The following is a 15,802-nucleotide window of genomic DNA, read 5'->3' as shown; positions in this document are numbered from 1 at the left end:
TTAGGCAGGTGTACAGTAAGTGGTCGAAAACAAGTGTCACTGGATGAGTTCTTTTCAATTTGGCATGAATCACCAAAGCAGTAGTTTGATCTAAATGATTATCCCACTGAGTGGAACAATTATAACTCTAACTGGGGGTTACAAATAGGTGTAGCGTCTAGTCAGAATGTTATGGTTGTTGTCCTTGAATTTGTTGCACTATTTGTAGTTGGTATCAAGGTAAAATGGTCGTTAAAATGTCAAACTAAAATAAAAAGTAACTCAAATATAATTGGGCCACAGAGATGCTCTGGATATAAAAAAAAAGCCTTCCTCAGACCTTCTATGAAAATAAATAATACTTCTGCAACAATTATCATTCCTTCCAGTACACTGAATCATATCGTTATTGCAAGATCAACCAAAATACCTTCTAGCCCTAATCTCTACCAAAATGATATTGGTCTCTAGCTCCAACATCTATCGGGACATCTGTTCTTTTGATTTATGAGACACTTAGCAGATGAACAGACAAGATGAATACAATGCCTCTTTAGACAGAAGCAACATATTAATGTTGTCGGCTCTGTACTCTAACCACAAAACACATTGTTTTTGCTCTAACAGCACTTTTGTTTTCTTCAACAGTCTCCATTGAGGAGCATTGGCAGTGAGTGGTCGCTGTCGGAGCTGGACGTGTTGCTGCTGGCCGGCACGGTGGGACACACTCTCAGCCTGGCGGCCAGCAGCTTCGTGGAGGAAGAGCACCAAACCTGGTACTTCCTGCTCAACACCCTCTGCCTCGCCATCTTCCAGGACGTCTGCCGCAAGTACTTCAGAGAGCAGAGGGGCACTGCAGACGAAGAAGAGTCTATCCTCCCTTCCAAAGACCCCTCTCCCAAGGCAGAGATTTACTCAGAGAAGTGGCTAGCGTTAGCCACACCGCCATTCACTCTGCTCTGCTGCCGACTGCTGCGCTCCCTCAACCAGACCGGGGTGCAGTGGGCTCATCTTCCTGACATGGGACACTGGCTCAACAGGTAAGGTTTACTGTTCCTCTTTAATTAATCATTCAAAAAGAGATCAAAACATGACAGTCATTTTATTTCATTTCGTTTTTGCCAGTGACTCCTCATGTCTGGTCATGATAGTGGTGTTTTTAACAATCCCCACTGCTTGCGTCAGCCAATGCTTTAGCCTCTTAGCAGATGCTTTATTCACACAGGTAGTCTCACTGACATCAACACCTCTTTTTCTGTGGAAGCTGTGCAAAATAAATCAAATACAGTATGGCCATGACAATTCACAACAAATACCATTGGTTACAAGATTACATCTATTTTAAAAGGACATTCCAATTCCTTTAGAACAGAAAAGACTTCTTAATTTCACTGAAGACCACGTCACAGAAGAGAAGCATAAGACAATCATGAAAGTATAATATAAAATATTTAAGTATAAAGAGATGTTTGTATTAGAAATCTATTTCTATTTGTGAGGAGGAGTTATTAAATCCAGTTTTCCAAGTGTTGTTTGAATATATGGTATGGAAAAGTTCAAATGTGTTAAAAATGGATTTAATCAGAGAGCATAGATTAGGTTCTGTTAGCTAGGCTTATTGAGCCAAACTAGTTTAACAGTGCTACACAGCTGGCAAGCTAAGTTGGCTTGTAAAAGTTGGATGTTTTGAGGAGGCAGCAAAGCAGAAAGAATAGTGTTAACAGCAGCAGCTACCTGGCTGATCTTGAATTACTCTTGGCAGCTATGTGATTACTGAGAGGATCCCCAGGGAAAAGACACTCTATGAATAGCAAAAAGATCGAGTGGTCTGTTTCTCTATTTCTCTTTAGTACCTTTAAAGTAATGGAGTTCCCTTTAAACAACACAAAAGAGCTGGATTTATAGAGTGATTATATTAGTGTTCAGACGCTTATCTTGAAGTATATTGGACATAAAACCCATAAGACAAGGCAGAATTATTAGCCTTTTTCATGCCGATAGGTGGGAACATATAGGTGACAGAAAAATATAAGAAGGACTTTTCAACACGGCTACAGAGAATCCAAGATAATAGGCTTCTTTTACTATTTTAAGTACGACCATTCAGCAGTCTCACAGACATAAATTCATTGTAAGAAAAAGCGACCAATTTGTCGACGGACAAAGAAGCCTCATATCAGTAGACTGGAACACAATCAGGTGACAATCCTTTTTGTCTTTCCACCTACACAAGTTCTCTCCTGTTCTGTGGTGAGAATTGAAGGCCATTATGGGAAATATAGGAAATACTTCATGGGGCTGGTTGAGTGAAATATTCTAGGAAATTACACTTGACTGCAAAATAAGTCCCTGAACAATTTAGTGATCATTCAGTGACATTTAGAAAGGTGTAAGGTGTTCACGTTATACAAGCCTTTGCTCCTGACACTGACAAAGGGTGTTTTTCTGGCTGAGAAGCTGACAGGACCATCCACTTAGCATTTATCTTTTGAAAATTCAAGGAGGGAAAATAGCTTTCTGTGATTGCTTGGTCTGTAGAAAAACGGGGTGATTTCTCAGTAAAACCGACTGTTTCAGAGCCATTAATATTCTGTCAACAGAACAGGGCAGGGGATTATGGTTTGTTCTTCAACATGCATTGTGGAATAGAGATGTGGATTCTGACCTTTTCCCTGTCCAGCGTTGCCCTTTCTTGCTACCTGCACTGCCTGTTGCTCGGATAATGAGATCTAGGTGGTGTTACGCCTCATCCTGTCTGATCCACAGAACGTCCAAATACACAGCTTCTTTTCAACTCTGATATATGCCCTTTGAGGTCTTATTACCTGCGTGTGCTCAGTGGAAGTGTAATTTCATACAACTGTATATTGCCTGAAATCCAGTGAACAATTGGAGTTCTATGCCTCTTTAAAGTTTAAACTACTGCTTAGGATATGACTGGCTGTGTTTCATCTCGTCAAAATGTTCTCTGTTGCTCAAAGTCTATGGTGCTTCAAGTGTTGCTCTTTCTTCTTTGATTGATCAAATAACCTGATGAATTTTTGCTTATTTAATTTTGGTGTCAAAATAGATACAACATGAACTGTTTATGTGTAAGCAACAGCATGTTTCATTTTCCTCCGATGTTGTGCTCTTCATTGAAACACTACTGTTGTAACTACGGACAGCTGTAACTATGGACAGCTGTAACTACGGACTGTTGTAACTACGGACAGCTGTAACTACGGACAGCTGTAACATTATATGTGCAATTTTCCAAGCAGATTCCTTAGCTAGCACAGCTAAACATGAAGCAAGTGCAAAAACACAAGATATAGCAACAGCAAAAAGGCCTTCCCTGCATCTGCCTTACAGCTTTTTAATGTGTGAAGCTCTCACTTGCTCCTTCCCAGCATTCCCCATTGCCCAAGGCCTGGAAATCTTCTCCTCCCAGCATTCAAAGCATGTGTGCTAGCTGTGTAAACACCTACATTCCCCAGGTGGTCAAAGAAAGCAGTCCTGGCAGCAGGGCAAACTGAGATAGCAGCAGTTAGCGTTACTTTAGCAACAAGAACACTTTTCTGTCTATCAGGAAACTGTAAATGTTTGAGAACCAAGGCAGAGCAATAGGAGAGTATCAGAGGGATAGTTAGAAAACATCACCTGAATGACATAGAAGTTACATATTGCAAACAAAAAGGTGTCAAGAAGGGTTATTCAGACATTTTTAAATGTAAACGTTTTTTATACTTTTGCACATTAAAGTTTAAGTGTATCCGCCACGGCCACACTCCGTTATAGTATGCTTTTTTTTAGGTTTTTGCGCATGTAAATTGTCCGCCTGACACAAATTCAGTTTAGCCTGTGTTTACTTCCGACATAGTGACATCACTATGTAAAAAATGTGCTTCAATTGGCTTGCACTCCAATACATTACGTGATAGTCTAAGGGGTGCGACATCTCTAAGCGGTTGACCAATCACAACAGAGCCAGCCAGCTAACCAATCAGCAGACTGGGCTCTGGTTTCAGACAGAGGGTGAAAAGAGGTGCTGCAGCACAGGCAGTACGAGAGAAATAAAGAGCTTTTTGAGCATTAAAGCATGAAGACACTAGAGGCACAAAATACAACCTGAACATTTGCAAAATAGTGCCCTCTTTAACTAAATGTTATCATACTAGTTAGTCACTTTTGTTGTTTACTATTAACTCAATTAAGTGGATTAATTACAACTCGGATATTCGACAGGCTAATGTGCTACATACTAGGGATGGGAACGATTAATCAAATATTCGAAATGATTCAGGTATTCGAATAATTATTCATGTATTCGAATATGAGTTATGTACGGAGCCCTGGAGGGTTCACCGAGAGAAAAATAAATAAAACGTGCGCACGCTTTAGTAACTCGTGTGCACGCTTTAGTAACTCGTGCGCACGAGTTACTAAAGCGTGCGCACGAGTTACTAAAGCGTGGCCTCGTTTTGTGTGTGCGTGGGCATTTGTTTATGATAGTATCGTTCGTTCCGGTGCACTCCGGCAGGACTATAGCACATCGAGATTAAGATTAAACGAATTTCTTTCACTTGGGAATACACATATAACTATGGAGAACCAGATTTGTGTAAATTACTGTTCGTGGTAATTTGAAAACAAATGCCGGGGGTGTCGGACACACACAAACACACCGAACACGCACACACAGAGCGGAGCTGAGCGCGCGCACACACACACACACACACACACACACACACACACACACACACACACACACACACACACACACACACACACACACACACACACACACACACACACACACACACACACACACACACACACACACAGCATGCGCCCCGGTGACAGGACATATCCTTCATAAAACGAGGGGGAATACTCTGGTAGTTCGATGTGTGTAGAGGTGTGTGTGGTTAAACGTAGCAGCCTCGATCTCTATCCAGCGGTTCTAATGAAGGGCAACGCAGTGAAGTAAACAGTAAAAGGCACCGCTCTTTGCAGCTGGTGCTGCTCTTCTCAGATTCTGCTGAATTACACGTTACTGCCTCCAGTGCCCTGTACGACGAAGCCAGTTCAACAGACCCTGGATATGTTTGATTTACCCGGCTTAACTAACCCTAACAAACGCGATGTCGCTAAACGGTCCTACGAAGCTGGTTATCAACTCAGCAAATCAACCAGGGTTTCTCTGTCCGGCTGAGAAGGCGTTCACGTGAAAGTGACGGGGTTACCAACATTTGACCAATCACAAACATGGAGACGCGTGCTGACAGCGCAGCGTCATACTTCATGAATGAATAGTGTAAATAGCAAATCCTGCTTCGTAGTATACAGGCCACTGGTGCCACAGAGATTTCATAAAGTGAAGGATGTTTTCCTTCTATAAAACAGCTGTGGGCAGCAGCAGATTCTGTGAGTCACGGACAGGAATCCCTCAATTTAAATAAAACGAGGCCATGCTTTATTAACTCGTGCGCACGCTTTAGTAACTCATGCGCACGAGTTACTAAAGCGTGCGCACGAGTTACTAAAGCGTGGCCACGTTTTATTTATTTTTCTCTCAATGAACCCTCCAGGGCTCCGTAGTTATGAATATTTGTATTAATTTTTTTTTTTTTATTAATTTTTTTGTTGTTGATTACATATTATCAAATTGTATAATTCAATGTATTTATATACGACTATGCCATAGCTAAATGTGTTAGGTGACGTCTAAAGGTGTGTTTTGCTCCGCTCACCGGCCCCTCACAGCGGGCAGAGCTGCAGGTGCTGATCTCTCTCTCTCGTGTCCGGTTATACTTCACTCGCGTTTATGTCCAAATCCATCAGATCTAGCTAGTTCTAGCCAATGATACGGCTGCTGCCCCTCCCTACACGCGGATCACGCAGACTCAAACTTTATTTTAGGCACAAATGTGGCGCAAATGAGCTCCGCAGCCGTTGCGAGGTTCCGGCGCTAACAGTTGAGCGTGCTCCCCCGCCCCCTGTCAACACTCGCGACACATGAGTGGCCAGCCTAAACAACAATAAGCGCTGCTTGGCAACCGTGTGTGGCAGCAAAGTACATGGACATTTTGACTGGAGAGATTTAGTTTTGCCGGTATTCAACATTTTACCAGTCATAGTCCGGTAATTATTTACACTCTAAGAAGAGTCCTACACAACAGACATGGCGTCAAAAAGGAGTAATGTGTGGAAATACTTCGACCAGGTTAGTGAGTGCGGTGTAGAGGTCAAACTATGCCAAATTAAACTTATATACATTCTATACCTTGCTATACCCGCAACCTCCGTTCCTGCTGAGAGGGTCTTCTCTACAGCTGGCCTGATTGTGAATCGCCTCCACACATGAAAGCTGTAGGCCTATAGCTGTCAAACTGTGATCACCAGTTCAATACATTTGACAAAATCGACTTGGTTTCTACACTTATTTGAACATGTATGTATTTCTAAAAAAATCTTGAAAAAAAATGTTTTTTTTTACCCAATTTTTTTTTTTTATAGGATATGTACATTTCGGTTAACCGGTTAACCGTTTTTTGGGGGGTCGAATATTCGAATATACATTTGCTTTCAAATTCCCATCCCTACTACATACCGATCACTTTGATTCAGGGCCTAAAGTGGGACTGACAGAGACACCAATGTTCTTGATACAAAGTAACATTACAATTATTTAAAAGTTATTCTTTTAGGTTAAAAGGTCACATCCATGGTGCTTTAAATGAACTCCATATCAGACTGCAGCCTTTTCCTCACCCCACACCTGTCTGCTACTTTGTTATGTTTTCCAGCTCTGAACACCGGACCGTTCTCTCCCTGCTGGCTGCTTTCTGTTTGGTTTTTATCTACCTCCTGGTTCAAAGACGATGTTCATGGGTTTCCAAGGTTGCCCTCGCCCTCGGACTTTTGGGTGTCTACAGCTACCGAGCAGCTGTTGGCAACGTCTTGTTTCCCTGGCAACACTCGGGCCGAACTACATCCAAGTAAGTTTTTTTGTGAACCCCTATGATTGCGATTTCATTCACTGTAGCAGTCGTCAAATTGCTGTCCTCTGTTAGTGGGTTGATTTACAGAGCACGGTGAGCGTGGAGGCTGCAGTGCTGCAAGTGTCATTAGGCACGAACACCCGCATCTCTTAAACTGTGATGATTAACTGCTGGACAGCTTTTTATTTCCTGACATCTAACAGCAGTAAATCTCTCGGACCTAGTGTACCTGTAAGTCCTGAATTAAAAATTCTGGCAGCGTATTCAATTAATTACACTAAAATGCGAGACACACTCTATGACAGTTGATTTAAATTGTCACTTGGTATCAGTGGTATAAACAGAATGGTACCTTTTTTATTTGTCTCCTCCAGCACAAGTCTCACCCTCCCCTTCTGTCTTCTGTAAGCGATGAAAACAAAGTCATAGTAAAATATTGAAATAAAAGCTTTGTAAATGTGCTTTTTATTTGGCTTGATAATTTGTTTTTGTTTAGTTCCCATGACAAAAATACAAAACAGTGCTTTGCTCTCCATTGTTCAGAAGTTACAACAAAGTGTTAAAAGTCCAACTCTTTGGTTAAGTGCTTCCATCAAGATGAAGGTATTACAGTCTTAATGCACGTCCTTTAGTTACCTATTCACCCTCAGTGACAGTCTTTTGTATCATTCTATAGTAACACTTTTCTGTTTTTTAATAATAAAAAAAAAAACTATAGGTTACTTGCGTAACCCCAGTCCTCAGAGTAACATGAAGTGAGATCTCTCACTATGGGATGCGCCTCATCGCGGAGCAAACAGAAGCATCAATCTCATTACGCCAATCCTGATTGGCTGGTGATCTTGACGTCAGCGTCAGGGGAAATCACCCCCTATTAATAGCTTGCGCCACAACGCATGCGTCATTCAAAATAAGCACCTCTTCTCGCTTCGCCTTAGCAAGAAGGGCCGTCTGGTGAGACATCTCACTTCATGTTACTCTGAGAACTGGGGTTACGTAAGTAACCTATAGTTCTCATTCATAACACTCCGTTCGATGTCTCACTATGGGATATTGTAGCTCCCGTATTGCCAGACGAGCTTATCTCGAAAATCACCGATCAACCAGAATTTAACAGGTAGAGTCCCGACTCAACAAGGTGCCCAGCACTGCTCGGGCCACGCTTGGAGCGGAGACGTCTAGCCTGTAAAAGCGGACAAAAGTGAGCGGCGAGGACCAGCTCGCCACTGCACAGATGTCTTGGATGGAAACACCCTTGAACAAAGCCCAGGATGTAGCCAGGCCCCGAGTCGAGTGAGCCTGCAGACCCGAAGGTGCTTGCAAATTCTGACTCGTATAGGCCAAAGCAATTGCCTCCACAATCCAGTGGGAGAGCCGTTGCTTAGTAACAGGCTTACCCTTGTGAGGGTTAGCCCAGGACACGAAGAGTTGGTCATTAAGACGAAGCTCTTTTGATCTGTCCATATATGTGCGTAAAGCACGAACTGGACACAACAGATCCTGCTGCTGCTCCCCGGAGGAAACCAGCGGCGGAGGAAATGCCTCAATGTCAATTGGGGTACACGAACCAACCACCTTTGGTGTAAAGGCAGGGTTGGGCTTCAACAACACTCTCGTTTGCCCTGGGGCAAACTGGGTGCATGAAGGATGTACAGACAGTGCATGGATATCGCTGACCCGCTTGGCGGATGCCAGGGCCAGTAACAGCACTGTCTTGAGTGACAGATGTTTCATGTCAGCTCCTTCCAGGGGTTCAAATGGGGTCATTTCGAGCCCATTTAAAACCACTGCTAGGTCCCATAAGGGCACCAGCGACCTGGAGACAGGGAGGAGCCTGCGAGCTCCCTTCATAAAACGGCAAACCAAAGGATGTTGGCTAGCCGTCTTTCCCTCAAAGCCCACATGGCATGCAGCAATAGCAGCCAGGTACACCTTGATCGTGGAGAAAGCTCTGTGTTTATCGATCAAGTCCTGTAGGAATGATAAAATCACCCCGACAGGACATTGAAAAGAAATGTGTCCTTTTTGAAGGCACCACTCCTCAAACACCCTCCACTTAAAGAGACCTGGTGGAGGAAGCTCTCGCACTCTGAATAGTGTTTATCACCTTCTGAGGGAGTCCCACTGTATTCAGATTGTACCACTCACGGGTCAGGCCCATAGTGCCCCGCGCTCTGGGAGTGGGTGAAGGATCGTCCCCCCCGCCTGAGACAATCTGTCCCTGCGTGGTGGGGGCTGCCATGGCTGCCCGCACAACAGCTGATATATCTCCGCCAGCCCGTACGTTGTGGGCTAGGGCGGAAACATCAGAGTAAGTGTGTGGCGTTGCTCCTTCATTCTGGCCAGAGTTGGGGGTAACAGAGCCAGGGGTCCTCTGTACGCGTGTACAGAGGACCCGGAGGTCAATCGTGTACGAGTGTGTCCCCGCCTAACAGTGCGTTTAAATCGTGCATTAAAGAGAACAGCTGTCATTGAGCATTTTTTCTTTATGCGAACAGATTTAACGCAGCTCCGCCGTAACGCACCCACAGCGGACTCCCGATCCTTGGATGAGGAGTCCAGTCTGCATAGAGTGGTGCACCTCTGGAAAGTAGTTCTGTCCCGAGGTGCATCACTTCCGGTACCTGTGTCGCTCTCAGAGAGAGGAGACGTCTGCCGCTCCAAGGGATCAGTTTGTGTGCCAGTGTGTGTGACTGGAGACAACGCAACCTCCCTTGGCGGTTCATACACGATATCGTGTTGGCTGTCCTCACGAGGACATGGTGTCCTCTGAGAGAAGGCAGGAAGCGTTTTAGGGTGAGGAACACTGCTAAAAGCTGCGGGTAATTTACGTGCGCCCGCTGGAGGTCTCTGCTCTAGAGACCTCTCACCGGGCGACCTTCGTAAATACCCTATCAGCCTGTCTGACATGCGTCCGTGGTGACCACCTTCCGTGAAAGGACAGCACCCGTAGGCACGTCCCGCACTAGAAAAGTCGGGTGTAGTGCCACTACGCATTACATAATAACCAATACTCTCCGCACGCCGTGGCGCGCGGGGTTCAGTTTTATTATGAGCCCCATGTTGAGCGGGTGCTTTACGAGGACATTTGTCTGCGTAATCTGACTCTGCTCGGCGGGCATTATAGATAAAACCCTTCTTTCTAGGAGAGAGAGAATCTCTCTCTCCAGAATATGGGTTGACTCTCTCTGGGCTTGTGAAAACAGATAAAGTATAACTGTTTTGAGAAGCCCAGGCAGATGTCGTGAGTATCTCCTGCTGTATGCTCCTTAGAGCCAGCTGAGATGTCACGCTTACGGCTCCAGCCGGCACTGCGCATGCGTGTGACGGTGGTGCCTTCACAGCTCCAGCCGGCACAGCGCATGCGTGTGACGGTGGAGCCCTTACGACCCCAGCCGGCAATGCGTGTGACGGTGGTGCCCTTAAAGCCCCAGCCGGCACTGCCTTCACAGACCCGTCAATAATCCGCCTTTTGAGAGGTGCCGTAGCTGCTCTCAAAAGGGGAACAATTGACAGGCTGTTTATTGGTTTTATTGATTTTCTTATCATTTTTTTGAGCTGCGCCCTCGGCCTGAAGCCTGGATGCGTCAGCGGCAAATGTTTTATGACAGAGGAATCAACCAACGTGTGACATGTGTTTGTGCGGACTTGAGGATGGTGTTTAGGCATCTCTCGAGGCGGCTGGAACACATTCACGGAGTGGAGAAGGAGGGGCTGTCACGCCGCTCGCTTCTTCTTCCTCGACTGCTGGCCGAAATTCTGGGTTGGCTGAGCCTGAGCTGCAACCGGAACCGGAGATTTTCTCGGCCAACTTGCCCTCACCCCATTGTCTCCAGCCTGGGCTGGGGATAAGGGGTGGGCTGCGACCTCTGCGTCTTCGGTGTTTTAAACCGAGCAGAGTTCGAGGCAGCTTGGGCAGAGGACTGCTGCTGCGAGAGCAGCGGCTGGACCCTTCGAGGGAGGCAGAGGTGGAGTGTCTCGTCCTCCCTCTTCTTCGTCTCACACCTCCTTTGCATGGAGGCCAGAGCAGAGCCAAAAATTTCCTCGGGAACGATGGGCATATCCAGCACATCCTCCTTTTTCCCGGTCTGGGAGGGTGGTGAGGTTGAGCCATCTCGCTCTTTCCTGCACCACCATGATCCCAATTGCCTTGCCCGTGGCCTGGACGGCGCAGCGTTGGACACGGAGACAAATGTCCGTGACCGCTGCCATCTCGTCCAGAGTGGCTGCCCCCTGGCGGACAACGCTACCGCTTTGTAGGCCTTTTCAGTCATTGCTGACTGAAAACGGTCCGACTTTGTTGGCAGCGTGGGGTTCCTGCTTGGTGACGGGCCCACCTTTAGTAGAAGGTGAGCCTTCTCTGCATGCCATGGGCGGCATGCAGAGCAGGCCGAGCTTCTCCATTCCTTCACAGTCTAGGGAGGAGGCACCCTGGATTGGGACCTTGTTGCTGAAGGGCCGGTCTCTCCACGAGACCGACACCTCATCCAACATCTCCGGGAAGACTGGAAGGAGTTGTCTCTTTTTCCCCGCTGCTTGGGGAAGATGTTTTCCCTCGTAGCGGGACCTGGAGGTCTCCTTGGCCATTTCGGGCCACAGGACGTTGAGTCTGGCCGCAGCGCGTTTACACACGGCCTGCAGGTCCATGTTCAGACCGGGCGAAGCTGGTGTGCTATCGCCCGGGAGAACAGCACTTGCCTCAGGCTTTGCAGCCTGAGCCGATGACATGAAGATGTCCTCTTCCTGTTCATCCGACTCGGACAGGAGGAACACCAGGGCGTCCTCCTCTTCGTCCTCCTCGTAGTCAGGCCCGAGGACATCCTCCGCGGGTGAGACCATGGTGAGGTCTGACCGGGAGCCCCAGCTTAGTGGAGCGCGGGAAACCGTTCCTGCGTGTCTTGCCGTCACCGGATTCCGGTTCTATAGCCATAGCAGATAGTGAGCCCCAGACCGACACGGAGAGGGGCTCACTCTCTGTGGTTGACGCCCCCGTGACTGCCGGTCGGCGGGTCCGTGGACATTGGGGGGTCCTGTTCCGACAGGCTAGCTTGTCGAGCTAACCGTCGGCGGAGGCTGTTAACAGTGAAGCGGACGCAATGTCCGCATGAGCTGGGGTTGTCGATAGCGCCTCGGGCGTGTTCCAGCCCGAGGCAGGACGAACAGACCTGGTGTGAATCTGTGCCCGATATCTTCAACCCGCAGCCGCAGAGTCGAGCCACCGAGTCCCTTACTCCTCTGGTGTGAGGGAGAGGGGCGTCCATCTTGGCCGCCTCGTGGCGTGGAGAGGGCCCGCTCTCGACAGGTGGGACGTAGTGTTAATTTCGTCAGCTATTTTTTTATTTAGTTTTAGTCTTAGTCCTGTGTTAAATTTTAAACGAAAAAAAGGTCGTTGACGAACATATTTCGTCATAGTTTTAGTCAACGAAATTAACACTAGTGGGACGGGAGAAAAGATAAAACCACCTTGTCCTTAATCCGGAGAAAAGGACAGTGTGGGTCTTTTATTCCCGGAGAATACTGACTGGTGTGGCAGTATGCTCCTTTTTAATCCTTTTCCCCTCCGTGGAGGAGAGAAAAGAATGCGTTGTGGCGCAAGCTACTTATAGGGGGTGATTTCCCCTGACGTGAAGATCACCAGCCAATCAGGATTGGCGTAATGAGATTGATGCTTCTGTTTGCTCCGCGATGAGGCGCATCCCATAGTGAGACATCGAACGGAGTGTTATGAATGAGAACTTTATTTGTATAGCGCGTTTAATTCACTAAGTGCAGCTTACAAATTAAAATCGAGAGAAATTCTATGCAGGTCAATGCTGGAACCTTTTTGCACACATAAAAACATAATATAACGATTGAAGGAATACAAGGATGTAAAAAAGGTACGATAATAAAAAAGTACAATAAAATAAATAGTGATCCAAAAGCGACAGATAGCCCTCTCAGTAACACAAAGGAAGACGTAAGAAAAAACAAATAAATAGAATAAGATGTTAAGACACAATTTAAATAAATATGTACAAAAATGTACACCAATAAAAAGAGGGATGTCACTACAAAAAGCATTACAAAATGCTCTGCCTGTCAACACCCTGAACTAGGAGAGTAAACACGATGAATATATTATAGGTGAGACGGGGAAAAGTCATATTAAATTGAGCGATTCTTTGACAGATCTGGGTTAGAATTGAAGAATATCCCTTAGAAGACTGAACACATTTGTAATGATGTCAAATGCTTTAACATTTAGACATTAAACTACCTGCTGTACTGCTTGGTAATAAGGATGTTGCTTTTTGTGAGAAAATAAACCTGTTCATCTCAATTCCTATATTGCTCTTGAGTTCCTCCTGCTATCTTTTAAATATAAATGCTGAGAGGAGTTTGGATTCCTTCGAGCTGCTGCACTGCAACTCTTGTTGTGAACACCTGAGGGAAGGAATCTCCTCTCCCTGCCCCTCAAAATTCAATCAAACACACAAGTTTCATAATCACATTCATTGTACCCGACATATTATATAACAGTTCATGCGTAGCACAACCCTCCCCTTTTGTGCACCTGAGACAATCTGTTGCGTCCTTGAACTCACCGTGAATAATGCAAAATCATGTTTAACGTGGGCTTTGAAAAATGCTTGATTATCCTTGAAGATTGACGCCTCTTCGACTGCGTACCCAGAACCCTTTAGCGCAATCTATATGTAATAGCTGTTGTTAGCAATTGTCCGAAAAGAGGGGAAATCAACAATCTTGCAGCTCCTAAGTGTGGTAATTTTTCATTCTGCAGACTGTAGCTTGGCACAGAGTTATCTCCCACTAACCCCCCGTCAGAAAATAATGAGTGTGCTGGGCTGCACATAGTCTTCCTGTCTAGATTTCCTGACCTTCCTTCATCTACCACCGGTACCTGGCCTTCCCTAACCTTTCCTGTTCTCCTTCTCAGTCTCTCCTACTTCCTTAGCTAATTAAAATCTCAACCTCTCACCCTTACCCATAAAAAGACACCTGACTAATGCCATGCAGGGACCCTGGCTCCTTTTGACGAACTGCATGATTGACAAGGTTGCGGTTGACCCAGTCCTTCAGCTTTTTCTTCAACAAGTTGATCATTACGGCGCTCCGCCTCAAGGGTGTATTTTGGACATAGTCTGTGAATTCCTTGCCAGATATCTTAGCAAAAACAAACTTTTAGTCTTGAGCAATGACAATGATATTCAGTCCATCCCAGACGCTGTACTCTGATTGCCTGGCGAGGAGAAGCTATATCTGTTTTTATACTTTAATGTAGATTAGCTTCCATTTGCTGATTTCATTCAAAGAATGTTGATGATTTCTCATGGGCTGGATATACTGTATTTATTTGATTTAGCTTATGTTAACTACAATGTAGCCGAATTTAAGTTTATTTTCCGTGGTGGAAGAAGTACTGCTACTTAACTTACTCGTAATGCATTACGGCAAATCAGAAATATATTAAAATACTGGATTAGTATTATTGATGCTTTCACGCACACTGATAAAGGTGTGTACTGCAGCTGTACTGCAACCTATACTTACTTATATGTTTATTTATTTGTTGATTTGTTTTTTTTATTAGCTACTAATCTGAAAAGTTACCTCACGTGTCAAATAAATGTAGTAAGAAGTCCAACATTTGCTTACAAAATGTAGAGGGGTAGTATAAAGAAGCATAATGAAAACACTTTAGTGCAGCACCTCTTTTCACCCTCTGTCTGAAACCAGAGCCCAGTCTTCTCTGATTGGTAAGCTCGCCGGCTCTGTTGTGGTTAAGCACTTAGTGATGTCCCAAAGTGTTGGAGCGCTAGCCAATAGAAGCGTGAGTGTTACCTAGTGATGTCACTGTGTTCCAGGTGTAAATAAAGGAGTCCAATGGAGGCGTTTCAGGCAGGGGAGGAGTGTGTGGGAGAGAAACTCCCTCTGGAGGGAACATAGGGATTTTAGCCTTTGCAGACCATTCACATGCACACAAACCTACTGTATAACACACTACAGGAAAGGGAGAACACCAAAAAGCATTAGAGGGCCCCTTTAAATACAGTATTTGTGGATGCACTTCGTAACATTCTACCATTAGTTTATTTAGATAGAATATTAAGAGCACTTTCTCTTCCTCTAGAATGAAAAAGCAACATTTTTCAATACCTTGTTTTTTCTTCCGCAACATAATGTAAATGTTAAAAGCAGTATCTTTGTTGAGTTAAAGTCTGGTGTTCCTGGGTTACTTTCTCTGTAATTGTTATCAGAGTAAAGCCCCCTGACAACTCCCCGGTTCCCTCCTCGCCTTCCCTTTGTGCCAACGGCCTAATTGCGATGTTGCATCTTTCAAAATGGCTAATGGGTTTGAGAAACGCCAACGCTGCTCCCTTTAAACGGTTCAAAGAGTTACTGTGGATACAGTTTGTCTCTCTGTGTCTGTTTCTCTCTCACACACACCCTTCCTTATGGCATCATCACAAATGAACCTAAAAATAGACAGCCAGTGAACTGACAGAGCAAAGTTCTGCACCCCGCATTATTTGTATTAATATCAAGGGGATCATAGAGTATGACCCTAGCATTAATAACAATTTTAAAACAATCTTGGCGAAAGAGGCAATTGAGGTAACGGGAAAGGCTGAAGCCAATCACATTTTCTAAACAAGTGATCAAAAAGGAAATAGCTCGACATCAAAGAATCTGGCTGAAGGCCAAGTCTGTCTAAGCCTTTATACATCAGAGCCAAAGTTTCTGTCATCTCCGTCCTCTTTCTTTTGCATTTATGGCATATATTCTACCAAACATAAAGCCACAAGAGGCAACGCAAACGTCTGTTTTCATCT

At 45.2% G+C, this 15,802-nt stretch overlaps 1 protein-coding gene across 1 annotated transcript in view; it reads left to right on the top strand.

Moving 5' to 3' along the window:
* Positions 1-15,802, top strand: part of pigg (phosphatidylinositol glycan anchor biosynthesis class G (EMM blood group)) — a 123,287-nt gene that overhangs the window by 76,020 nt on the left and 31,465 nt on the right. The window contains exons 9-10 of the mRNA XM_034092573.2: positions 628-1,019; positions 6,771-6,962. Coding sequence (XP_033948464.1) covers positions 628-1,019; positions 6,771-6,962 — 584 coding nt within the window. The remainder of the gene's footprint in view (positions 1-627; positions 1,020-6,770; positions 6,963-15,802) is intronic.

The sequence above is a fragment of the Pseudochaenichthys georgianus genome, chromosome 10 (genome assembly GCF_902827115.2).
Source record: "Pseudochaenichthys georgianus chromosome 10, fPseGeo1.2, whole genome shotgun sequence".
In the NCBI taxonomy this organism is placed as follows: domain Eukaryota; kingdom Metazoa; phylum Chordata; class Actinopteri; order Perciformes; family Channichthyidae; genus Pseudochaenichthys; species Pseudochaenichthys georgianus.
This window is presented reverse-complemented; position numbering and strand designations above follow the sequence as displayed.